The sequence below is a fragment of the Armigeres subalbatus genome, chromosome 2 (assembly GCF_024139115.2).
Source record: "Armigeres subalbatus isolate Guangzhou_Male chromosome 2, GZ_Asu_2, whole genome shotgun sequence".
Classification (NCBI taxonomy): Eukaryota; Metazoa; Arthropoda; class Insecta; order Diptera; family Culicidae; genus Armigeres; species Armigeres subalbatus.
Genome location: NC_085140.1, coordinates 88,362,411 through 88,389,540, shown reverse-complemented (window position 1 = coordinate 88,389,540; position 27,130 = coordinate 88,362,411). Strand labels below are relative to the sequence as shown.

Here is a 27,130-nt window from a genome sequence, read left to right as displayed (position 1 = left end):
TATATATTATATCAGGACAAAATATATACCTTTAATATTTTTTTCAGTGTATTAACGACTGCTAATGTCGTCAGGAATAATATTTCCTTGCCCGAGGTCCAGTAATAGCGGTATTCTTCAACTGAAACAACACCGTATTACGTTGTGCATACAGGAAGTAGTTATTTATAACCTAAATTTACAATAATATTGATGTTTCAGAGTGAAGAATTTGTGCACAGTAGCTTTCCTGGATAATCTGCCGAATAACTATTTCATATATTTTCTACAAATACCTAAATACTCCTATTATATTACTGATTTGACTGTTAATATATGATATGGGGTTGGGAGGGTGCATCAGGGCATCAATGAAGTTACAACTGGACAATGAAGTGGTAGCCAATCGGAGTCAAGGAAGGAAAGTATTAGTCGTTAGCGTCTATTACTTTTATCTCCAACAGTTGTCAACCAGTTGACGCGCCCTTCTTCAAACAAACCATCCCGTGGAAAGCTTGATAAGTATTGCAAATTTCATTATTCTTTTTGTTGGATCATTCTGCTGGAAGGAGATTCTCATTTTTCCGTGGGTTTCGTGTAAGTGTCTCTGCTTACAGGTCCACCACCCCCATTTTTGGCCCTTCATACAGCAATATGTTGAATTCAAAATGATATTGAAATTTGACCTTACTGTTAAGTGGAACCGCATGCAGAGCAAGACTCCAGCCAGGATGGTGGGTAACTACATACATACGTGAGGCTACTGTCAAACCTTCGTTATCTTTGCAACTGGGACGCATTATGGAAGCCCCCGACTCCTCTAGCTCAGTTCTGCCTCCTGCTGCCTGAGCTCACCTCTGTCGTCCTGGTCCTGACGCTAACTGCAGATCGGGGGTCTTTCAGCATCCGACGTCTCGTTTCTCCGACGTCTGATGCCGATCCACTTCTCAGTATTCTGCGCTTGCCAAATCTACGCACTGATTTTCCTATGTGGCCTATCTCTGGGTATCCGGAATGCGTCGCAGAGGGTTTCAAAGGAGCCCTCAACTTCTACGACTCAGTCAAGCCTCTTGCCATCTCCGCTCATCACAGTCCTTCCAGTCCTGCTGTCGGAGGCGGGGAGAGGGTCGTCCAACAACTTTAATACGGTGAAGAACCTGATTATCCGTCAGCTCAACCAAGATATGATATCGCACACCTTGCCTCCACATCCAGTACGCTCCCGGGACGCAGTCATGCCGCAAACTCTGAGGAAGCCCCTAATCCTCCCAACTCAGTCGTGCCATTCCTGCCAGTGACTAGCAGACGTCCCGGTCCTGTGCTTGGGTCAGGAAATGGGGTCTTCCGAACTCCTTATGTCGGCAAGTACTCTCAGCCAATGAATTTTTCTCTGCCTGATAGTGTTCCGATTTGCAGTGCTTCATCCGATCCTCGCCACATGCAGTCCGACATATGAGCGATTCCAAGCAACAGCATCAAAATTTAAGAAAATTTTTAATTCATGATTTTCTATTGAGTTGAAACTTTGCACAGTTTTTCAATTTCATCTAAATCGTCATTTTTCGATATCAAATCTTCATATTGAGTCACGACTAACTTTTCAAAAGGGTGTATGTGAAAATGGTTCAAAAATATTTAAAAAGCTGCACAGCAAAAACGGAATGTTCGATTGTTATGATTTTTTCAGCAAAGTTAGACAACTAAATGGTGATTCTTAAGAAAATGTGCACAGTAAAAAAAAAATTTGTTTGCCTTTAAAAATATCATTTTTGTCACAAAAACTCAAATATCTCAAAACCCTATCTTTTTTCGAACGTAATTTTTTTAGGGAAAACGGTCCATTATATTAGCTATCTACCATAAAAATTTGGTGATGGTAAACTAATAAACAAAAAAGTTATGACATTTCAAACATTTCACAATTTTCACATATAGGGTTTCTCACCCCATTCCCGGCCTAACATGCGCACGGCTGCATTATTTAATTGATATTTATGACTAGGTGCAACTTTTCTGAATTTTGTGGGCCGTGTAATATTGCGATGGGGTTCACCTCTGCTTCAAAAATAGTTATTCTTGCTAAACACCGCTTGAAAAAGCTTTTATTTGATTTAAATTAACATGGTGCAGCACTCATTTCAGTCATAGGCGATTGCTTATCCGGCATACCCCAAATCTCCTCGGCATACGCAATATTTTACTCAATCTCTCAACATCTTACTCTCATTCTCTCTCTCGGGACGGTAGAAAATGCGACGTAAACAAAATATGCACGTTCCACGACAACAAGATGCCAGATGGTATTATTCATAATCATTTTTATTTGGTTGAGAAGATATATTTACTCATCCAAATTTCTTCCAAACACTTAAAAACAATATCTTTCCACCTTTTGAAATCGAGATAATTATAAATAACATGAAACGTATTAGACAGTTTTTCTATTAACGATGTAGGATTATCTTCATACTAAAATGATACTCCTGGCCTTTTGACAGCACTGTACGGCTAGAAGTTCTTGGGCCGAGATGATTTTTGTTCGGTTTGAGGATACGCTTTTAAATGTATTCGAATATGTTTACATAAATGCTGGTAAAACCAACAAATAGGAAGGATTGAAGTGCGTGAGTTTAGAATTATTGTGTGGTGATAAACAGCTTGAAGCAATGGTTGTATCGAGCACTGTGACGATTTTCAGGTAGGTGTTTATTTGATGATACCGTTTTGTAAATGTGGAAAGAATCACTCCGGCTCAGTGGTGTTGCAACGAAGAGCAAAAGTTTGAAATCTACATTTTTATTTTCTATAATTGGATTGATTAGGAGTGAAATAAATGGTTGAAAAATATTGAGTATTGTGCGAGATAAATAGGAGACTTTTTTAAAATGATCAATCATAAACCTACGGCTACTAAAGAGTATAAATCATTAGCTTTCTGTGCAGTGAGCCGAGAATGGGGTCCATAGGCCCAATTAGTGATTTACCCTAGTAAACAAAAAAAATTTCCGTGATTTTTTTTTTTTTCAAGAATCGCAGTTTGATGCTGATTTTATTGTTAAGGGCCTTGCGTGAGTTAAACAAGTTGTTTGTATGATATTCCATATTTATGTATTCATCGATATTATGTATATTATATGTATAAATATTATATGTATAAATAAATAAAAATGAATTAATATTATCCTAAGTATTAAATTAAATGTGGCAGTTACACAATGTTGTTATAGAAACTCTAAGAGTTTTGGGTTTGAATTTTGGTATGGGTTATGATATCATGAAAACAGTTTATTAATACTTATTTTTTATTTATTTTTATTCAAATTTTTTAAAAATCGAACACTTTTGAATTATTATCAGCACAGTTTGAGTATAGTTTTGCTTTAATTTTATTTTCCGACAATGGAATGAAACAGTGAAATTTTTGGGTTCCTTGGATCGTTTTCGCGTTATTAAATTGCTCGCTGAGCTCTGAAGCCTTTATTTCGTACTCTTCAGTAGTAGTAAAACAAAATGATAATTTGGTTAAATCTTTTTCTTTTCTACGATTTGCCCAATCAAAAAGTTCTTTCGCAGTTTTAATTGGATGCTCACGTTCTTTGGCTAAACTTGCTCTTGTGGCCATGCGCTTTATTGTTTCTCCAATAGCATCACAAGGACCTTTGCCATGTGATGTAGCAAAAAAATGCCATTCTGCATCAATTCCGTACATTGATTTAAATTGACATAGGCTCGAAAAATTCTTACGATTTTTGTACTGCGACGCTGCTCCATCAGACATGAAATATATCTTTTTGACTTCTTTATGCTTATCAACGCGTAAAAAGTGAATCATTTTTCAATGAACAAGTTTACGGATACTGAATCGTGTCTTAAATCTTCGGAAATTATAATAAAACTTAAGTGTTCAATTTGCGTACTTTCATTAAAATAAATAACGAATGGATGAATTGTAGCTTGTTGTACGTTCCAGTGATGGGACTGCACTTCATATTGCAATACAAAGCTGTAATTTTCAGAAAATCACAAATGACTAAAATTCACCATTTTGTAATGTATTTTTCGTATTTTTTAAAAAGCTGGATTGTTCTGTTTTAATGAAATCGTGAGGGATTAAACTTTCTAATTTCAAGCAAAAATATGAAACAAACTCATCTACAGGTTTTACAATAGTTTCTATGTCACACCTATCCGTGGTCACCCATTGCTCAAATGATAACTGATCAATATATTTTTCTTCAAACTCAGCGAATAAAGTATTTTCCAATGATGAAGAATCTGGACAATCCGAACAAGATCGTAGATAGCAATTTGATGTTGTATTTTCACACAAAAGACTACCAGTTAACATTTTAATATCCTTTGTTAAATTGATTCTTTTCAAACTATGTAAAATAAGATTAATATTCTCATGGGTTGTGCACACACACATTATGTGTTCCTGAATTGGAAAGAAGCTTACATTGCCTTGGCCGAAGGCTTGCAAATGAGGAAAAACCTATTTTAATATTATCGTGAATTTCCTTGAAGCGTGTGTACGCTTCTTTCAAAATCGTCATCATTAATCGTTTTGGATTGCTTGACGCTTTCCATCTTTTTTACTGATACATAATCTTTTTGACCAGGCATAGCTCGACTTACTTCATCATCTTCAAAATATTGAACTACTATTTCTTTTGTCTCATCTGTTAATGCAGTACTAGACCTAGTATTTTTGGTTGAAAGACAGTTATTCTTCAATTGTTTTGCCTCTTTTACTGTATTTCTATTGGTTTTGAACTCATCAATGGCATCCTGAATAGACCACGAACTTGGCAGCATCGACAAAATCAATAATTTTTCTTTCCTTGTCGTGGCTGCATTCGAGAACCTTTCCTTCATATTTATAATTACCTCATCGTAGTCTGTATTTTCCACATCATCAGGTCCTAATTTGAAGAGGTTTCTTCGTACAGCTTCGTTTATTTCACGGTATTTTTCTCCGGGTAATAAACGTAGTCCATCTTACTCCATTTAATCAGGTCACTTTTATCCCAGCTATGCCCTCGTTAAAGCGTTCGATGTTGACCTTTTGGATACACTCATCTTCCGATTGATTTGTTGAAACAGATTTCGCTGATGGTACGGTGGCAAGGCTCTCAGCACTTAATACTTCTGGTAATTCCTCAGTTGTTGTCGATACATCTGGCAATTCCTCAGTTGCTGTCGTTTTCGAACTTCCTGCGCTCTGCTCAACCGATGATATACAGATTGCTCTTTTGTCAACGTTTAGACGGCAGGACGTGCAAATGCGTAAATTTGTATTCAATGTGGACATTGGAGCATAACCAGTCGCTTTCAGTTTATCTATGGTGCTTTCGGTGAGATTTCGTAACTCTTTTGAACACTTTTTCCATCAAACGGCCTACAACAGTTGAGAAAGCGGCTACTCATGTTGTTCGTAATATTTCAATAAACAAAATCACTTTTAAGTTTTTACTGACTAGTTTGGTGTCATTTGCTTGACTGAAGAAAAAATTACTATAAGATCTTTAACAACCTTAGTAGTAGTATTTTTTTGCTTTTTCGTGAAACATTGTCATGGTATGTACCTATCATGCATTTGTTGTTGTTGAAGATACCCGTTTCCTCCCGATCATAAAGTCTATTCTCTAAGAGGTATATTTTTTGCAGGTAAACTATAGACGTACACGTGTATATAAATCTTTGATTTTGCAGCTTTTGTCTTCAAAATAACATTTCTGATATGTTTCTATCAACGTTATTATCAACAGGTTTCAACACTATTAAAAGATTTTTTCGTCAGTCACGTGCAATGAAAATTATGACACTATCAATACTTTTGATCACAACACTGGATCGTGTCTAAGTTTCTTATAGATGCTATGAATAATTAAATCAAAATATCATGAAAACAACTTGTTTAAATCACGTCCCTTAACAATAAAATCTGCATCAAACTGCAATTCTCGAAATAAGTTACACAGAAAAAAATTTTTTTTACTTAATTTTGAAAATTGTGAAATGTTTGAAATGTCATAACTTTTTGTTTATTAGTTTACCATCACCAAATTTTATGGTAGATAGCTAATATAATGGACCGTTTTCCTAAAAAATTACGTTCGAAAAAAGATAGGGTTTTGAGATATTTGAGTTTTGTGACAAAAATGATATTTTAAAGGCAAAAAAATTTTTTTTACTGTGCACATTTTCTTAAGAATCACCATTTAGTTGTCTAACTTTGCTGAAAAAATCATAACAATCGAACATTCCGTTTTTTGCTGTGCAGCTTTTTAAATATTTTGAACCATTTTCACATACACCCTTTTGAAAAGTTAGTCGTGACTCAATATGAAGATTTGATATCGAAAATGACGATTTAGATGAAATTGAAAAACTGTGCAGAGTTTCAAATATTTTCGAAATGGTCGCTCAGGATCGACTGACATGCCCCCGTGGAATGCCTCACTGGAGGTGGCGTACTTGTTGCAGTTAACTCCAGCTTGAAAGCAAAAATGGTTGAGGACGATTCTTGGAACACATCTTTCAAATAGGTGTTTGTTCCTAATAAATTGCATTGCAGACACTGGCAATACATCGAGTCACATTAAAGACACTTCCCAGTTTCAGAAAAACACAATGTTTCATTTCCGTTTAAGTTGCGTCGCAATATTCTACCCATCTGACTTCTTGGGTGGTTTAAAATTCGATGTGTTTCATATCAGAAACAAAACAGATAAGTTGCAGCATTAATCACAATTCGGTTAATTGCTGTTACGAAAATGTTTCTGATATGTTGCAAAACATTTTGAGCTCAGCTGAGCAGTATTTTATTTTTGAAAGTCCCCTGCATGTTCCGTATAAGGTACAATGAAGTTACAAATGACTTTGTTGTTTATGTAGTGCACTTGTAGCAGAAAAAAGGTATCCAGGCCTCTTGAAAGGAGGCTTCCAGACCTCTTGAAAGGAGGCTTCCAGGCCTCTTGAAAGGAGGCTTCCAGGCCTCTTGAAAGGAGGCTTCCAGGCCTCTTGAAAGGAGGCTTCCAGGCCTCTTGAAAGAAGGCTTCCAGGCCTCTTGAAAGGAGGCTTCCAGGCCTCTTGAAAGGAGGCTTCCAGGCCTCTTGAAAGGAGGCTTCCAGACCTCTTGAAAGGAGGCTTCCAGGCCTCTTGAAAGGAGGCTTCCAGGCCTCTTGAAAGGAGGCTCCCAGGCCTCTTGAAAGGAGGCTTCCAGGCCTCTTGAAAGGAGGCTTCCAGGCCTCTTGAAAGGAGGCTTCCAGGCCTCTTGAAAGGAGGCTTCCAGGCCTCTTGAAAGGAGGCTTCCAGGCCTCTTGAAAGGAGGCTTCCAGGCCTCTTGAAAGGAGGCTTCCAGGCCTCTTGAAAGGAGGCTTCCAGGCCTCTTGAAAGGAGGCTTCCAGGCCTCTTGAAAGGAGGCTTCCAGGCCTCTTGAAAGGAGGCTTCCAGGCCTCTTGAAAGGAGGCTTCCAGGCCTCTTGAAAGGAGGCTTCCAGGCCTCTTGAAAGGAGGCTTCCAGGCCTCTTGAAAAGAGGCTTCCAGGCCTCTTGAAAGGAGGCTTCCAGGCCTCTTGAAAGGAGGCTTCCAGGCCTCTTGAAAGGAGGCTTCCAGGCCTCTTGAGAGGAGGCTTCCAGGCCCTCTTGAAAGAGGCTTCCAGGCCCTCTTGAAAGAGGCTTCCAGGCCTCTTGAAAGGAGGCTTCCAGGCCTCTTGAAATGAGGCTTCCAGGCCTCTTGAAAGGAGGCTTCCAGGCCTCTTGAAAGGAGGCTTCCAGGCCTCTCTTGAAAGGAGGCTTCCAGGCCTCTTGAAAGGATGCTTCCAGGCCTCTTGAAAGGAGGCTTCCAGGCCTCTTGAAAGGAGGCTTCCAGGCCTCTTGAAAGGAGGCTTCCAGGCCTCTTGAAAGGAGGCTTCCAGGCCTCTTGAAAGGAGGCTTCCAGGCCTCTTGAAAGGAGGCTTCCAGGCCTCTTGAAAGGAGGCTTCCAGGCCTCTTTAAAGGAGGCTTCCAGGCCTCTTTAAAGGAGGCTTCCAGGCCTCTTGGAAGGAGGCTTCCAGGCCTCTTGAAAGGAGGCTTCCAGGCCTCTTGAAAGGAGGCTTCCAGGCCTCTTGAAAGGAGGCTTCCAGGCCTCTTGAAAGGAGGCTTCCAGGCCTCTTGAAGGAGGCTTCCAGGCCTCTTGAAAGGAGGCTTCCAGGCCTCTTGAAAGGAGGCTTCCAGGCCTCTTGAAAGGAGGCTTCCAGGCCTCTTGAAAGGAGGCTTCCAGGCCTCTTGAAAGGAGGCTTCCAGGCCTCTTGAAAGGAGGCTTCCAGGCCTCTTGAAAGGAGGCTTCCAGGCCTCTTGAAAGGAGGCTTCCAGGCCTCTTGAAGGAGGCTTCCAGGCCTCTTGAAAGGAGGCTTCCAGGCCTCTTGAAAGGAGGCTTCCAGGCCTCTTGAAAGGAGGCTTCCAGGCCTCTTGAAAGGAGGCTTCCAGGCCTCTTGAAAGGAGGCTTCCAGGCCTCTTGAAAGGAGGCTTCCAGGCCTCTTGAAAGGAGGCTTCCAGGCCTCTTGAAAGGAGGCTTCCAGGCCTCTTGAAAGGAGGCTTCCAGGCCTCTTGAAAGGAGGCTTCCAGGCCTCCGAGCCTCTTGAAAGAGGATTTACCAATAGTATGTACAAAACAAAGTTTGAAACAAAAAAAAAAATACGCGATCAGCAAAACTTTATCAATTGTCCGCCATTACTAATTTTTGTTCAAGGTACCCCTTAGGGCTAGTGGAGGTACCCCCAGGGGTACATGTACCCCAGGTTGAGAACCGCTGCTTTAGGCGATAGTCGCTCAGATAGTTTCAGCGCTTCGTCTCGTATACCGCAGGGCCGCCACTTGGGGCCATTAATTTTCCTGATTTGCTTCAACGATGTTTACCATGCAATCGATGGACCACGGCTATCCTTTGCGGACGATCTGAAAATATTTCTTCGCATCTGCTCAATAGCCGATTGCCATTCCCTCCAAAACCAGATCACTGTGTTTGCCAACCGGTGTACTCTGAACCGACTTGTGGTCAATTCGGCGAAATGTTCGGTACCTAATTAGTTTTTCACGAAAGAAGGAGCCTATCCGGTTTAGTTACTCTCTGCTCGACACGACCATCAACTGAGTGCATTGCGTGAAAGATTTGAGAGTTCTTCTGGATTCGCAACTTACATTTCTCGCGTGATTTTTGAAAACGTCGTAAGTCCAAATGAGAGACTCTATTTCATTACGCTCTCTTTTGCTAATATCTAGGCTAGTTTAAAATTTGTTGCAATATTTTCACCTCAGCACACTAGACAAAGCTATTTTCTTCAGCTCGGTGCTGGGAAATCCAATGTGAATGTTAGTATGGCTTTGTAATAATCGAAAGAGAAAGTAAACAAAGAGAGCCTCTCTTTTGGACTTAGGACGTTTTCAAAAATCACGCGAGATTTATCCAGTACATATCCTTTGTCGTCGATAAAGCGGCCAGAACGCTTGGCTTTGTGTTCAGGGTGGCGAAAAATTTCACCGACGTACATTGCTTGAAGGCACTCTACTTCTACAAGGAAGGATCGATTGTCCAGACATACTGCAACAATTTAACATTAACATGCAACATCGGCCATTGCGGAATAAATAGCATAATGTTGGGACTTCCCCTTCGCCGCGCCAACTATGGTTTGAGTGTCGCACTGAACGGGCTACAGAGTGTTTTTAATAGGGTGGCATCAGTATTTGACTACCACTTGACAAGAGATGCACTTCGCCGTAGTTTTGTAAATGTTTTTCGTCGTAGTAGCTGACGCATATGCAAGATAAGTGTGTTTAAGTCCCATGACAATTTGATTTTTCGTTGTGATTTTACTGTTTTGTTAGTTAGTTATTATTGTAGTGACCATACTAGTTTTGAAGGTTAAGTAGTTTAATTCTTTTTTTTTCAGAAGAAGCGGGACCTCGAAAAGCTGCTCACTGCTTCTGTGTTGCATAAGTTCAGCCAGTGGCTGGTCATTCTCCAGAGTCTTGTTGTTTTTAGCTTCTTACTGACTTTTTCAATCTCATCTAGTATCCATGGCTCATCACTGATATTTATTTTGCTCACTGATACAACTCCACGTCCATCGTTCAATAAAGTCTCGAGGTGAACCTACCACCTGGCAACTACTTTTGTATGCTGTATGACGGAATCACCATATCGCAAAGGCAAAGGTGTGCGAAGTGTATTTTCCCTAACTCTCTTTAGTATTTCTTCCAACAGAAATGTCCAACGGAATGTTCATCCGGAAGAGAAAGCAACGAGTTTAATTACATTTTAATTTTTATTGCCATGGTAGTGAGGACCAAAGTCGATAGAAAGTTTGCCGTATGTCGTTAAGGAAGCAATTTCGAGGGAAAAGTTTTCTTTCCTTTCTAGGTGCTAATTGTAAAAGAAAAGAGTGGGTAGTCTATAAAGTCAGGGCAGCTCATGGTTCATTTATTCGACAATTTTCTACATTCCTTGCATCGATGAAACTGTTCGTTAGATCTATCGAATGTCCGGATACAATAAGCTGGAATGATTAAATAGCAATAAAACGTTAGATATGTTACTGTGATAAAGAAAACAAATCATACCTCTTTAATACAACCATCGAAATCCGATGGGCGTTCCGGGCAGTGACCCCAAACTATGCAGTCATGTTTTCCACCAAGGTACAGATAGTGATCCTTTTGATGATTGAACAGTTCCTTGAAAACGCTTCTCATTTGATCGGGCTCACTATCGACTTGCAGGTATACGAATTCGTTTTGGTAGCCAGTGATTACGGTGTACCATGAATTGGGGATCAGCGACACTGTAGATCTCAGCGTGAAAATTGTGGCATCTAGATCCACAGTAAAGCGCAGCTCTAAAACACCGTTTTCTAGAAGGAGTGTCATGAAGTTTCCGGTTCCACGATTATCTTCTTGTAGATGAGCTATTGTTCCTTCTCTAATATTTCTTGGTGAGAATTGGAACCGTATGTAAAAGTTATCATCGAGATTAAATCTGCAAAATAAATAAATTTGTTGAAATAGAAAAAATGGAAATTGCCTGCGGCGAAAAAAACCTTTTCTATTTGGAACGTAACTTGCGAACGAGTAAACGAGATTTTGAGAAATATCACGAATTAATTTCTATGTTATCCTTAAGTTTGTCCATGAAAGCGTTTCTACTACCCTAGAGCAAATATCTCAACGACGGAATTTCAGCAACCAAAAGATTGCAATGTATCAATGTAGTTCAATAGCAGATACTATTAGCTGTATTATTATTCCGATGTTTGAAGAAAGATTATTTAGAGCAGGAAGAATTATTCTGATTTTATTTTAAAAACAACATTCTGAATGATTCATGCGTTCTGCTTTACACTCGAATACTTACAGATATTTCGTATATCCAAATGAACGGAACGACAGTGATTGTCCACGGAGGTCATTCATCTCCTCGCAACGATGTCCCGTTCTGGCGGGTGAACAGGCACAACGGAATCCACTCTCAAAGTTATTACAGCCTGATTCCACACATGACATCGCTCGGCAGCGTTCGCCCACGTTAGAGCAGTGACGCCCCGTGAATCCATCTGGACATAAGCAGCGATAAGCATCCTTGTCCATTGTCTCTATACAAACACCTCCATTCTGGCACGTGTTCACTGTACAGTGGTTGCAATTTGAAATCCGTTCAGACTTGACCGCTTCTTTCCGCAAGTTTATTGGATAATCATTCAAAACCATTTGAGTTATGCATCCGGTGAAACCCGTCTTATTTAGATTCGGGACACCGCCGAGATAGAAATATTCGTTCGTACTGTTCGTGAGAAACAAATTTTCATGAAAAAGGGCTTGCATCTCACCGTTCAAAACGAAAAGGCATCTGCCCAAATAGCAGTTAATCTTCACGGTATGCCACTTGCCAAGACTGACACTATTGCTTTTGCAAAATACTTTCCGAACAGTTCTTTTCTCCGTCAGTAGGCTCAACTCCATTATTCCATTAATTAAAGTCACCATCATGATCTGATGGCCCCATTCGTCACTTCGATAGAAAAGAACACCCTCTCCGCGGTCGGCTTTAAATGTCAGCTGCAAAGCAAAGTATTCGTGTTTCAAAAAAACTAAAAACTTCATATATGCCGGATTCTCAGCAACTGGTTCGAAACGAGGCACCACTCCCATAACGGAAATGATCCTTCGATCGGTGGAATTGGATAACGGTAGCTGCGATCGGCAGAAGTACCTTCCAGAATGGCTTTCGTCTACGTGGCGCAGTGCTAGGATATCGTGAACGACGGACTCTGCGAAGCCGAACTCGCTGGACAGGTCGACATCGTGGAAGTATTTGTTCTCGTAGAACCACCGGATGGAGTTTTGCTGTTCGACACCAGCACCATCGGAGCCATGCTCACAAACAAGTGAAATACTGGAATTGTATTCAACGATTATGATTTTATCGTACTGTTGGAGACACTCTGGTGGCGCGATTTGGATAGGTTGCGGCTCAGGGGGCGGATGAAATGGTTTGACCATACTGGGAACTGGTGTTGTAGTCGTCGTAGTGGTCGTAGAAGTGGTTGTTGAGGTAGTTGTAGGCAAGTCATCCCATCGTAGTCCTATATGAGCAGCTGAAAGTTGAAAAGCAATGAACACTGTAGAATGCAATCAATCGCATATAAATATAAAATATTTCTAATGCGAAGGGGTAGAGGAAAAAATCTGAAAAAAGAAATGCATGCCGGTCTGAAAGAAGAACTCCAAAAGTTTCTGAGGATGATCCAGACGTCAGACAATCCCGCATTTCACTTATTTTAAGAAAATGCCCTGCGAAAAACAGGAAAATTTAAATAATAGCAGTTATTAGGTGAACATGGTGAACAAGAACTTATTATATTTTGATCATTTATTATATCGATTAATGGCATGCGTTTTGTAAGCCTATATTTTGGATTAGAAGCAGAAACGTTGAAATTAAGAGACACGTCTGTGTCTCATAAGTAACATCAACGCAACGTATATCCTAGCGATCCGATATTTACGTTGAATTACTTGATACTAAAAAGATGATAATCGCGTTGAACCCGAATAGACTCTAAAATTCTAAACCAATTATTTTTTCTATCAAAGAATCATCGATAGATTTTTTTTTAAAACAACTCCTCAGGAAATTGGAAAGATCTTCTCTTTAGGAAAAAATCCTTAGTCGGCGAGCCTTCCAACAATTTGTTTTTTTTGTTGATTAAACCTTAACTCTGCTTAGCTAAAGCGAACGTCCATAAATTATGTCACACTTAGAGGGGGTGATATAAGTGTGACTATCCATCCACAATCTTCAAATGATTGATAAAAATACAAGCGTAACAGAGGGTTGGGGGGCTTTGTCGATTTTTGCATTACGTAATCAATGGATTTTACCTTGTGTTAGTCTGTGAGAAGAGAAATATGCAGAGTGAGAAGTTAGGCGTCTCACTTCCCACTCCTCATTTATCACTTCTCTTTGTAAGAAGTAAGAAGCGCGAAGTGAGTAGTGAGACGTCTCATTATTCACTTCACGCTCCTCATTTTTTTATAGTGAGAAGTGAGAAATGAGGAATGAGAATTGAGACGTCTCACTTCTCATTTATCACTTCTCACTGTAAAAAGTGAGAAGTGCAAAGTGAGTAGTGAGACGTTTCACTTCGCGCTCCTTTATTTTTACAGTGAGAAATGACAAATGAGGAATGAGAATTCAGACGTCTCTCTTCTTACTCCTAATTTTTCTCTTTTCAAATTACCTATTCGGTCAAATGTCTTATTCGACCAAATGTCCTATTCCGCCAAATGTCCTTTTTGGCGAAATAACCCTTTCGGCCAAACGACCCTTTCGGCCAATCAACCCTTTCGGCAAAACGACCATTTCGTCCATATGACCCTTTCGGTCAAATGATCATTTCGGCCGAATGACCCATAATGACCCTTTAGGCCAAATAACTCTTTCGGCCAAACGACCCTTTCGGCCAAATGACCCTTTCGGCCTAATAAGGCTTTCGGCCAAATTACTCTTTCAACCTAATGACCCTTTCGGCAAAATGACCCTTTCGGCCAAATGACTTTCGGCCTAATGGTTCGGCAAAATGTTATATTCGGCCAAACAACTTTCGGCCTAATTACATTCGGCTAAATGGCATTCTGCCGAATGCGTTTAGGCCAAACGACTCTTCCTCTTATAATGTTCGCTTCGGAACTAGTTTATGACATTTTTTCAACAATTTATTAAGTTATGTTTTCTTTATTATTTCAGTGAAACTAACTTAAAATTTGCGCAAGTTCGATGAGTTTGAAGTACCTCAAGTATTTTTGTCTCATCTGTCATCTTGCCAAGAAAAAGGAAAATAACTGAGTTGCATCTCATGAGAAAAGAAACCTAGAAATTGCTCAACGTAGTTGATTTTGTTGAAAAAAAATCTGGAGCAAGTTAGAGGAGTTTTAAGTAGATTTTAGCCGTGTGCCTATTAGCATAATAAAACAAAAAATACGCTCCCTTTAAAAGTTAGAAAAGTAAATCACAACACAGTTTTGTCTTATACTCGTTTCTGAACACGCAAACAAAGTCTTGTTTAGGATACCCTACCTAGAACAAAACATAAAACAAATAACACAAATTAAAGTAATAGCTACGAAGAAAAAGGGCTATGTAGCCAACTACTTTATATGTAAATATGTAGCCAACTACTTTATATGTAATGCATAAAAATTGTAAAATAAATAAATTTAATCCGAAAAAAAATCGATCGGGACTCCGCAGAGAGCGGAACCATCGCATTGATGGTGGCCGTCGGCGTGGTTGCTGCAGATCATTCAACCTCACCGAACCAACATTTTACCCATCTAACAAAACGGCGTATTTTTAATTTTACCCAAACAGCAAATGTGTAAATCGTTTCTTGTCGGAACTACCATATTTAACAGAAGAGAGTTGATTCAAGATGACAGCAAATTTAATACCAATGATAGCGTAGGTAGCGGAGATGGCTGTCAGCGATGGTTGCGGCAGAAAAGGGGTATACCCCGTTAGGCATAAGTACGTTAGGCATAATGGCCACAGTTTTCTTGCACATCCAAACTATTGAGTGGTTGCTGGTAATGATTCGAAAGGCGCAAGAGACGGATGAGCTGAGACATATTTTATTCAAAGTGCATTATCGTAATCGTTGAGCGACGGCAGAAAGTTGCCATCAGTAGCAAAATCACAAGCGCGCGTCAGAGGTAGACACTGCAAAAAGGTATTCGCATGGATGGCATCAATGGCATCCAAGAGAATTTTTTTTTCAAGATTTTGATTTTGGTTTGCTGTTTAGAGAAAATTTCGCTTGGCAGCCACAGACGGAAAATTCGCTGAGGAAAATTCATCTCGGCTCAACCTTCCCTAGTATGAAATTGTGATTCTGAAAAGAACCGATACATTTTTAATAATGCGCCTTCCCAATCGTCAATAGCAAAAACATCAAAATTAGAATCTCGAGAGAAAAGTACACTATACTGCAATCGACAACATCCATATCCATGCGAATACATTTTTGCAACGTCTCCTTCCCGCGCTCTTTTATTATTCCACGCGTTCCGAATCGCTAACAGCGAATCGCTAACAGGGCCATGCGAGAAACTTTTACTGGAGTGCTGCTGACGCCGACGACAACCACTTGATAGTTGTTCAAAGTTAAAAATATGATAGTTCTTACATCAACTATTAAATCATGATATGTAGGAAAATATGTATAAAATGCGTCTGTGATTAAAATTCACCAGACCACCCAAATTTTGTCGCAAAATCGAAAACGGCTGAAATCAATATACAATATTGATAGCCATCGTACACAATGTCGGCAATTTAAGTACTTTTCCGTTAGAGATGAAAAAATATTTTCACCCTTTTAACATCAGTTTAGGAAATAGACTAACGTGAAGAATAGAGCTTACTCTAATATTGTGCAGAAGAATATGACAATTTTAGTGAATTATATTGGCATAAAGGTTCTGCATACGATCGGTATATCCACATTTAACTCATGAAAACCTGTGATTAGTAATGTAATGTACATCAATTACCTTCATCGTCAAGATTTTTCGGCTCGCGATTAGATTCCTCCAATATCTTCTGTTGATGCTCTTGCAACTGACTCTGAACCCAGCTCACGTAGTGAGGAACGTTTGTGAAAGCAGCGTAACTGTACAGATCGCATAGATTCGTTCCGTCACGAAGAGCTGAGAATGACACTATTCCACGTAGAAGCCAACTGTTGTTTTGGAATATGTACATGCCGCCACCACTGTCTCCGTTGCAAACGTTTATTCCTAAAATTGTACGATAACAATTTGTAGCATCAAAGTTCAACCATTTTCCCAAGATACCCTTCTATCTTCCGCACCATTCTCTGCTCCCGCACAGTACATCCCTGCATGTATGAGCTGCCCAAATATGTCTGGCTGGGCCTCAATACAATCCGGATAACGAGCGATGAGCATCTGCGCCATCATAAGATGATTGGAAATCTTGTCGTTCTCGGTGAATCCCCATCCAACGACCGTCCCGTAATTACCCGCCACTTTTTCGATGAAGGATGGCTTACTGTCATCAAGTTGAATCGGCCGAATCTGTTCACTGAATTCAACTGCTTTATTTAGCAACAATAGGGCTATGTCATGTTTATGGTCGCCGGCGGAAAACTTTGGATGAGCATTTATCTGCTTCACCTGGAACTCTCGAGTGTGCGGTTGGAAATGGTCCAATTCCAGCAGGCCTAGCACCACTCGAAGCCTTTTAATGTCAAACTTATATCCCGTATCCGGATTGAACACGCAGTGACCGGCCGTGAGGACAAACCATTTACTAATCAACGAACAACCGCACTTGTAGTTCTTCCCGAACAGCAAGGCCCCGTGCCAGGGCCAATCACCTTGCACGGCTAAATTCCCACCAGCTATTCTTTCCTCTAGCGAGAATCGGTCCACACGGCAGACGTCATCTCGGTACACCTTCGATTCCGATGACACCGTCGCAAACTGAAGCGCAATCACGATAAGCGAAAGAGCAATTTGTATGCCGATGGAAAACCAGGGGACGCGATACACTTCAACAGAAGCTGCCCTCGGGGACATGATTCTTCCGTGAAATTTGACTACCGACTGCCAAAGACAATGTGGTCTATCAAGAGCGTGCCGTTTACTGATAACCTCAAACATGAGCACTGCAGCATCTCACACTAGTCTTGTTCTGGCTCTCTACGGTGAAACGAATTATGCAATTATGTTTGTGAAAAAGCATCGGTAGTTGTTTTGTGAGATGAAATCGAAATAGTAAATGTATTTAGCTTCCTGCAAAAGGAGATTCCCGCTGTATTACGTCATTTGCGTATGGAATGGGAAATACTCGTCTGAGCTATCACTCCGATTGATACCTTCGGGCACGTTTGCGATGAATTGATGCTTCTTGTAAGCAGAGCTAGAAGTTCACTTAGATTCATTTCAATGGTGATGCCATTATAAATTGGGTCATTGATTATCAAATCAACGGAACAAATTAGCAAATCGCGACCGTTGTGTTTTTTCGACCTTCTTGTTTCTTTAATCGGCTTTAAATAAAAATTTATTTATGTCGAGTGTTAAGCAAAATTTTCGCTCCTCGAGAAAGTCTTACTCCAGCGTGTAACAAATGTGAGAAAAAAGCGCTTCAAACAGGCCTGGTAGCGGGTCACTTTTTAGTGACTTGGTCACTTTTTAAGGGCAAGTCACGAAAAAGTCTTTTTTTTACCTCAAGTCACTAAAGTCACTTTTACTCGCAAATAGTCACTATTTTCAACTATTTTGGAACTAGTGACTAAGAATTTTTTAATAAAGCTTTATGTATCCGTCGGATGATGCGTCGTTCATGGCGGAAATGAATTTACGGATTTTAGAAAAATTATCGCTCTGAAACTTCGCCAGCTATTTTACTCGTTGCTCTTATTGACATAATATTTAAAATTGATATATAGTTATGCAAGCAAAAGACCTACCGATTTTGATTTATTTTATACTTATTATTTATATCTTCCTTTATATTCCCTTTATAGTCCTCCTCCTTATATCTCCCTTTATAGTCCTCGTCTCTTTTACCGAGAACTAAAGTAGTATTGTTGAAGCATTTTTTTGTAATAGATCCTCTAGACAATCGTTATGATGATCGTTATGTGACGAGTTATTTTTTTTAATGACAACCTTATTTACTCTATTATTTACCATGCACAGCACAAAGCCATAAATATGCAAAATGATCTGTACTGATAAAAATGCCAACATTCCACCACAATTTCAGAATATTTGGATTTTGAGTTGTTGCCTCAATATGAGGAGCAAGGGCGTAGGCAGAGGGGGGCAGGTGAGGACCGCCCCCCCCCCCCTAAATTGTGGAAAGATTGAACGGGTACTGAAATGAATTCCCTCAAACATGTGCACTTTACGATCCAATCATATACAGAAATAGGTGGTTGAAATTCAAAAGATTCCCAAAACTTATTAGGGCATCCAGGATCCATAATATATGAAAGTTCAAAACAACTCGAAACATTTCGGGCTCAAAAATTCTCCTTGAAATCCTTCTAGAAGCTCCCCTGGGAACTTCTGAATTCCTTCGGAAAGTTATCCACAAATTCCTCTGAAAATCGTTTGAAAATCCTTCTCATGAAATTGTAATTCCTCCTTATCTAGAAACCCCCCACTAATTTTTTTTTAGGAAATTCACGCGGAAATTCCTAGAAGATTTCTTTTCTTCTCTCCAAGATTAACTTCTAGATATTTCTTCGGCTATTCTCTCTTCAGGAAGAATCCGACATTTCCTTCAGGTATGCATTCGAGAGTTCCGTCAAGAATACATACGAACTTTCTTCCCAAAATTCTACCAGAAGCTTCTTCAAAAATTTATGACGTAAATCCTCCGATTTAGCTCCATAATTTCACTTGTAAATCTATAAGAAATTCCTTCGGAAATTCTTCTAGGAACTTCTCCGGGCATTCCTCTCGGAACTCTTCCTTTGATTCCTCCGGGATTACTTCCAGGAAATTTTCCGGGAATACCTTCAAACATTCAATAGCGAACTCATAGCATTCCAATCAGAATATCCTTCAAGAAATCGTCTAGAAATATCTTCATGAATTTCTCCTGGAATTCGTCCAAGTATTTCCCCAGAAATTCTTACAGGTATTTTTTCGGGAGTTTCTTCATACCGGATATTCCTCTGAAGTTCCACCAGTAGTTCCTTCGGGAATTCAATCAGGCTTTCTTCCAGGAATTCATTTAGCATTTCTTTAGGCATTTATCTACAAATCCCTCCAGAAGTTCCTCGGAGAATTTACGTTCTTACGGGAATTCCTCCGGGAGGTTCTTTTAAGAATTCTTCCAGGAGTTCCTCCTGGAATTCTTACGGAAGTTTCTTTGGGAGTTCATCCTAGAATTCTTACGAAAGTTCCTCCAGGATTTTCTCCGGAAATTCTTCCTGTAGTTCTTCAATAAATTTATCCAGAAGTTCCACCGGTAGTTCCTCCGAGAATTCCTCTGATAATTTCTCCGGAAATTCCTATAGAAAATCCCCCGAGAGTTCCTCCGGAAATTACTCTGGGAGTTCCTCCGGGAGTTCCTTTCCAGAGAAACACCCGGAGAAACTGCCGGTGAACCTCCCGGAGGGATTCTCGTAGAAACTGCTGGTGGATTTCCCGGAAGAATTCCCGAAAGAACTGCCGGAGGAGCTCCCGTAAGAGCTCCTAGAAGAATTCCTAGAGGACCTCCTGGATGAGCTCCCAGAGAAACTATCGGAAGAACTTCGGGAGGAATTTCCTGCTTAATTTCTGAAGAAAGCCTGAATGATTTCCTATAAAAAGCCTGAATAATTTCCTGGAATAGCTTCTGGTGGAACTCCTGGAGGAATTTCCGGAGAAATTCTCGGATAAATTGCTGGTAGAATTCCCAGAGGAACTCTCGAAGGAATTTTATGGAAGAATTTCTGAAGAAACTTCCGGGAGAATTTTCAAAGGAACCCCGAGGAAACTACCAGAAGCATTCTCGGAAACAAGAGAATTCGTCTTATAGACAAATCTCGTCTAGCTGAAACCTTTGTTGGGGTTTGTAGCTGGACCACCATCATCATCAGAGGACCTCCCGGAGAATTCCCTGACGAGCTCACAGAGAAACTCTCGGAGGAGCTTCTGGTGGAAAATCTTTATAAACTCCTGAAGAAGCCGAAATTCCTGGAAGAATTTTCAGAGGAACTGCCAATAGAACTACCGGAATAATTCTCGAAGGAAATCCTAGAGAAATTCTTGGTGGAAATGCCGGTGGAACTCCTGGAAGAATTCCAGGAGGAATTTTCGAAGAAACTCCTGGAGGATCTCCCAGTGGAAATCTTGAAGTTTCCACCGGAATTCTTTGAGGATTTCATTGCGAATTAATCTAGGAATTCCTCCGAAAATTCCTTTGTTGATTTCGTTTTCGGTATAACTTCTGTATAAATTTCCGGTGGAATTCCTGGAGCAATTCTTTGAAATTTTCACAAGAAATTATTCGAAACAATTCACGGAAAATTTTATGGAATTTGAAATTTTCAGGAATGTTTACTGGCAATTCTGCGGAATTTCCACGGAATATTCTTATTCTTAAAAATTTTGGGAAACAGCGCGAAATTATTTGAATTATTGCAGATTTTCTAGGAGTAAATAATGGTGGAATTTTCGGATCAATTCCCGGCAAAATTTATGATGGAATTCCTGAAGACACTGGCGAAGAAGTTGCTGGAGGCATTCCTGAAGAATCCCTGATAGAATTTCGGATAGAATGCCAGGAGCAATTGTCGTAGGAAATCCTGGAGAAAGCTTGTATATTGACTTTTCTGCCTATTTTATAATAAATATTATTTCAGAGAGGATTTGTTTAGAAATTCAGATGTATGGTTCTAGTTTTCTTAAACTTATGGAATGCAGGATTTTTAAAATACTTGTTATAGCCGATTTTATATTCTTTCTGAATACTAAGTTCGTTAATATTTTTCTCACTTTATTAAAAAATATCTGATGAGCAATAAATCACGCATTTTTTAATCCATTATTGTTTTAATCATTATTGTTTCGATTTGGTTTGGATTTGGTTTCATGTGTTCATATTCATGTGTTTTTATAAAACTACTATAAAACTACGATTTAGAAGACCAAAAAAGTTGGCCTCCCTGGGAAATCCTGGCTACGCCAGTTATGTGGCCATTGTGGTACATATAATGGAATATGTGTATGGAAGATGTTCGCGATTATTCAAGAAATCCCTAAAGTGAAGGCCGCAAGCAAATATATTAATTGGCGCTCTCATGATGAATCAGACCGATGGCAGGGTATCCGGGTTTAAATCGCAACCAGAGATGAAATTATTAAGACACCTTTGAAATTTGCAGAGAATAAACAGATAACGATGATAATCATTTGTGATGTTCCTCGAACGTAAACCACGTAAATCCGTCGATGACTACTTGGAAAGATATTTTGTCTTATATTTGAAATCCTGTATGAAAAGCCTAAGCAACGCGACGAAGTTTCACTGTCTCGGTTGTGAGCTTCCAAACAAGAAATTCTAATAGAGTCCAAGGAACACTTGAAAGTGCTTGACGAAAATAGTTCAGTAGTTTGTTTGTTTGGATGTCAGACACTTTACGCTGCCGATAATGGTAACAAATAGATTGGCTAATCCGATAGGGTATGAACAACAGAAGTTTGTGAGGAGCATGAGTTATCATTCAATGCATATATTACTAGACTCAATTTGGGGCATGGGATTTATCGGATTAAAAGTCACCTTAACATAATCGATTATTTTTTATTGTTCTGTTAAGGTTAAACTAAACAACAAGCATTCCGCATTTCCAACGTCATAATCAAAACGTACGACTTCTAGCAGTTTCTCACCCTCAACTGATATTTGTACACGTCGATGTCTGAACGTGTTCAAAATCTTTACACCACACATCAATCTGCTCTGGATTGAGTATCCGTTGGAGCTGACTGCCGTTCGCTGGCCACCATCCTGCGCCAGTGTGCAATGGCGAGATTCAAAATATATAAACAGACCTCCCGTCCCAGCTCATTGCCCCCGTCAACCAGAACATAGAACGCTGAACGCAGAACTGAAATCAACCGAACCGCGCTCCGTTTGTTGTCCCTTCGGTTCAGATTCGGCACCTCCGCGCACCGTTGCGTCACTGTTTACGTTAGAGAGGCAAATTTTGCGCCTGCTGGCCGATCTCTTCGGCATTATCAGATGCCTGCCCAGATGAGATGCATTATTCTAAAATTAGCCTCGCCGCACCACGTTGGGTTACATACGTTTCCACCTTCACATATTTTATTTACCTTTGGCATCATCAACCATCCCGATCGCACTAAAGTCTACAGCAGCTTTGATGCAATTGGCAATAAGAGTCTTTACGGCCCAAGATGGAGAACGAGGGTATTCGCTTCTATTATGAGGTTCATGTTCCATGAATTCATGTATGTAAGTCGTTGGCATATCTATTATGTTATTATTATTTTTTCAAATAGAACATTTTCGTAGAATAAAAAACCAATTCGTACAACTTTATACCTGATGTGATAAACTGAACTAGCACAGAAAATTATGTTAAAAGCTTTTTTGATGATTGGTGCCTTAACAATGGGAAAACAAATACCTATGAAAATAATTACACGAACAAGGTTAAATTGGCCATTTGAGTCATGATCGGAATTTGAGTCAAAACGGTAGCTACTGATGGTAAGATACCCTCTATTCCATTTTTTGGCACAAGCTCAAAAACCAATGATATCAATGTTATTTTGCCAATACTTCATCGTTGTCTCCTTTGGGGCATTTCGTCGATTGACATTTGATCAAATAACATTTCGTCGAAAGGACATTTAGTTGAAGGAACATTTGGTCGAATGGAAATGGCTTTTTTATTTTTTTCATTGATACTCTTTCTTTCACTCAATATTTACCGGGTTCGGCAATTGAAGTGCTTCATTAGAATAAACAGATAAATTGATCAAAACAAAAATATTCCATTTCAATTTCATTCAATTTCACTAGAAAATATATCACTATTTGAAAGTTCATTGGTCAAGTTTATCTTTTTCGTCCTTGAGTTTAACCACTCCTCACTTACGATTGAGTAATGCATCGTTCTTGGCCCGCATGTGCTCTTGTGGTATTTTACCAGATGCCACTAATTGTAGCTTTAGGACTTCCACTTAAAACATTGTGTTTTAAGAACAGACGCAGCCTCTAACATACTCGACAGTGATATTCGCAATATTTTTTATTGTTATTGGCTAAGTTTCCTTTCTTTCAAATGTCCATTTGACGGGACATCATTCGACTAAATGTACTAAGATTATTCATTCAAAAATCCGTATTAGACCTAATGTCCTTTCGACCAAATGTTATTCGACCAAATGTATGAAGGTTCTTCACTCTAAAACCCGACCATTCATTCGACCAAATGTCTATGAGATAGATTCTAAGGATTCAACATTCATAGAATAAGTAATAGTGCTAGTGCTAGGGCTTATGTTCTATTAACGTTAAATGCGTCGAACAGATAATAGAATCCTTTCCCCTGTGCATCGGAATAAAGGGCAATTTGCCGATGAAGACGATGATGCCTGGGAACGCTTATTCTGCCGCTTAGGTACGTGCATTCGTTGCCATAATCCACGCCATAAGATGCGATGAGGGGCTTTAAATTAGCCGTGAAAATGTGGCAGGTTGCACAAAATGTAAATCAAAAATATTACGCCTCAACATGCCCGTAGGCAATTATAAATAATTAAGTGATTAGTGACGGCGCGAACGAGCAGGGAGAGCATGTCGATAGTGGGAGAATAGAGCAGCAATGGTTTGGTTAGTCTTTGGTTCTAGGTTAAACGGTCCGATAGTTATGAGTGCTCCTTGTTGCGGTAGTTACAGTTCAATCACGATCTGCGAATTAAACAACGCAAACCGACATTATGTAACCGCAAGTACGTCGGTGTCTCAAACTATAATGCTACGATTGATTACATTGAAACAATGTAGCTATAATAACATAATATTTAAGCTTCTAAGTGCTCAATGGTGAACAAACCAGCCATCTGTCTGGGTGAATGTTTTACCTTTCTCGTATAGTATACGTAAAGGCTAAAGCATCACTCCAAAACCGAACTTTTGATAGAAGGCTCGAAGACCCATAGTGTTATATACCAATCGACTCAGCTCGACGAATTGAGGTGATGTCTGTATGTATGTATGTATGTATGTGTGTTTTGTATTTCTTTGTGTGTGTATTTCTTGATATGGAAAATATGTAAAATCTTCCAATGCGGAGTTATTAAAATTACATTGTTTTTTTCTCCAGTTTCCCTAGGGAAAAAAATCAAAATCAATTTTTTTTCCCTGTCATAAGACGAGTTTATACAATCCCATTGAATTCCACCACTTAATTGTATCTTGACAGATACGTATTTCGACCTCAACAGTAAGGCCGTCTTCAGTGTCTCGTACTTGACTCGACTTACGAGACACTGAAGACGGCCTTACTGTTGAGGTCGAAATACGTATCTGTCAAGATACAATTAAGTGGTGGAATTCAATGGGATTGTATAAACTCGTCTTATGACAGGTGAAAACATTCCACTAAAAAGCTCAAAATAATTTTCTTATCAAATTTGTTTTGTCAGAGTCTCAAATGAACGCAAATAGACATAAATTGATGAAAATAGTAAAATCGATCCCCCTAAAGTGTTAATTTGACCTCTTAAATGTATTTTTCTCATTTTAAAAATGCGCGAGAAAGGCACCACCAACGCTAGGTGGATTAATCTGGGTTTTTACATTTCTGTTAATATATGACCGACATAAGTTGACCTAAACCAAATTATCAGACGATAAAAGTTGAAAACTACTTTGATTTCGAGCTAAGCCTATTTTCAAAAAATCAGTTTCTTTAAAACAACCACTAAATAAAAGTATAGGACTCCTCTTTCACGATAGGTACACTTATGAAATGTCCTATCGGCGGCCATTTATCTATACATTTTGTGAGGGGATCAAATTGGCTATCATTCAAGATTTATATGGAGTTTGCACTAAAAATACCGAAAATAAATGTTCTAGATCCCCAGATAGAACATTTTTTCTACACATGACACGAAAGAGAAGAATGTATATAATTTAATTTATAATTTATTGAGCACTGTCTTCAATTTATAAACTGCACATACTGATTGTTCGATTTTTTGCTTATTTGCTACTAACATTGAAGTAATAAAAAACAACACACTTCATTAACAAGTTAATAAATCTAATAGATTTTTTAGATAATAATGGGTGCGTGGTGGCCACGGATCCATAGCAGTTGGAATTTTTTGAGTTGATGAGAATGTGCATGAAATCGAACATTATCCAGGACTGCTGACCGTTATTGGCGTCTTTGAAGTATCGCTAAACGATCTACCAATGGTTGCAAGTCGGTTCTTTGGCTTATTTAAGGTCAACTTTCCCGAATCTATACCATTTCGACGAAAGACATTTCGTCGAATGACATTTAGTCGAATTTGGTTGAAAGGACATTACGTCGGATGGACATTTGTTCGAAGGGACATTTAGTCGAACATGTTTTTTAATTCTTTAGAGACGCAGGACATTTGGTCGAAAGGACACCACGTTGAATGGACATTTAGTCGAAATCAGATTTTAGATTTAAGAATTAGAAGTCTTGGCAAATTTAGTCTAATGACGTTCCGTCGAATGGGTATTTGAAAAAAAAAGAACTTTAGTCAATAACAATTAAGAAATAAATAGTTTGTTTCGGTGTTTCTAAAAGCCACATAATTATTGCTCCAATATTGTCCAAAGAATGATAGGTTCATAAAAAGAATGAATAATACGAAAACGGTGAATATTCCGAGAATATTTCCGACTGCATATTGACTTTGGTGAACTCCTCTAACTACAGACTACAATGAATCTATACGACCTGGTCAAAAGGAATTTAGTCGAATGATGTTTTGTCGTTAGACATAACGTTGAATAGATTAGGTTATATAACTATTTGGCTGGATTAAATTTACTGCCAATAATTAACGAATTATGGTTGGAAGACAATTTAATACTGAGCAAAATTTGTATAAATATTGAGTGAAAGAAAGAGTATCAATGAAAAGAATAAGAAAACCATTTCTATTCGACCAAATGCCCCTTCGACCAAATGTTCCTTCGACTAAACGTCCTGTCGACGAAATGCCATTTCATCAAATGTCATTAGACTAAATGTCAATCAACGAAGTGTTCCAACGCCGACTACGATGAAGTATTGGCAAAATAACATTGATATCTTTGGTTTTTGACCATGTGGCGGAAAATAGAATAGAGGGTATTTCACCATCTGTACCTAATGTTTGACTATTTCTGAAAGTTTCAATTTTTCTATAATACACCAGGGTCTCCAGAAGTTTCTGTTAGCTCAGGCTAAAAATCCTCATTGGCATCCGTATTCGTTTCTTCCGCTGCTGATTGATTCCTCACGTGCACTGAATTCCTCTAATCAGTTTATTCTTGTATCTTGTGGATTATTTATTCACATTAAGCATTGACGAATTATGTCCCTTCGACCGAATGTACGTTCGATTACATGTCATTCGACTAAACGTCATTCGACGAAATGTCATTCGACGAACTGTGATAAATGTGATAAATTAAAATATTTATTAGTCGGTGAATCAGTGCAAACCACAAGATAGATAGTTGAGAAATCCTGGTTATTACTATCCAGTTCACTTTGATTGCATTATTCTTAAATTAATGTTTAAATATATTTTTTGCAATTCCCAATCATAATTTCTAGTTTACAGTTCGTTTTTGAGTGATACAACGGCCTACTTTTCCATACCAACGGAATGGGTGCTTTAATGACCATTATAGCAATCATTTTGGTGCTATAATGAAAAACAAACATCAAAACAGTAGTAACATGACTACATTTTGCTGAATTAGCTTTGGTAGGTGTTCAAAACGGTATTATGTACCACTCGTATAAACGTGCTGAAAAAATCATCTTTTTACAACTAGTTGCACAAACTACTATT

At 39.1% G+C, this 27,130-nt stretch overlaps 1 protein-coding gene across 1 annotated transcript; it reads right to left on the bottom strand.

Annotated features, from left to right (window-relative positions):
- Positions 1-10,409: 10,409 nt before the first annotated feature.
- Positions 10,410-17,432, bottom strand: LOC134214687 (uncharacterized). The gene is made up of 5 exons (XM_062694007.1): positions 16,390-17,432; positions 16,070-16,315; positions 11,373-12,612; positions 10,583-10,997; positions 10,410-10,518 (listed from the first exon to the last, which is right to left on the bottom strand). The coding sequence occupies exons 1-5, from the start codon at positions 17,201-17,203 to the stop codon at positions 10,432-10,434; spliced, it is 2,802 nt and encodes a 933-aa protein (XP_062549991.1). The 5' UTR covers positions 17,204-17,432; the 3' UTR covers positions 10,410-10,431.
- Between the last annotated feature and the right edge of the window lie 9,698 nt (positions 17,433-27,130).

Coding starts and splice junctions, on each gene's coding strand:
- LOC134214687 (XM_062694007.1), bottom strand. CDS start 17,203: ATGTTTGAGGTTATCAGTAAACGGCACGCTCTTGATAGACCACATTGT. Junction 16,316..16,389: donor CTGTGCGGGAGCAGAGAATG/GTGCGGAAGATA, acceptor GTACAATTTTAG/GAATAAACGTTTGCAACGGA. Junction 12,613..16,069: donor GAAAAATCTTGACGATGAAG/GTAATTGATGTA, acceptor TTCAACTTTCAG/CTGCTCATATAGGACTACGA.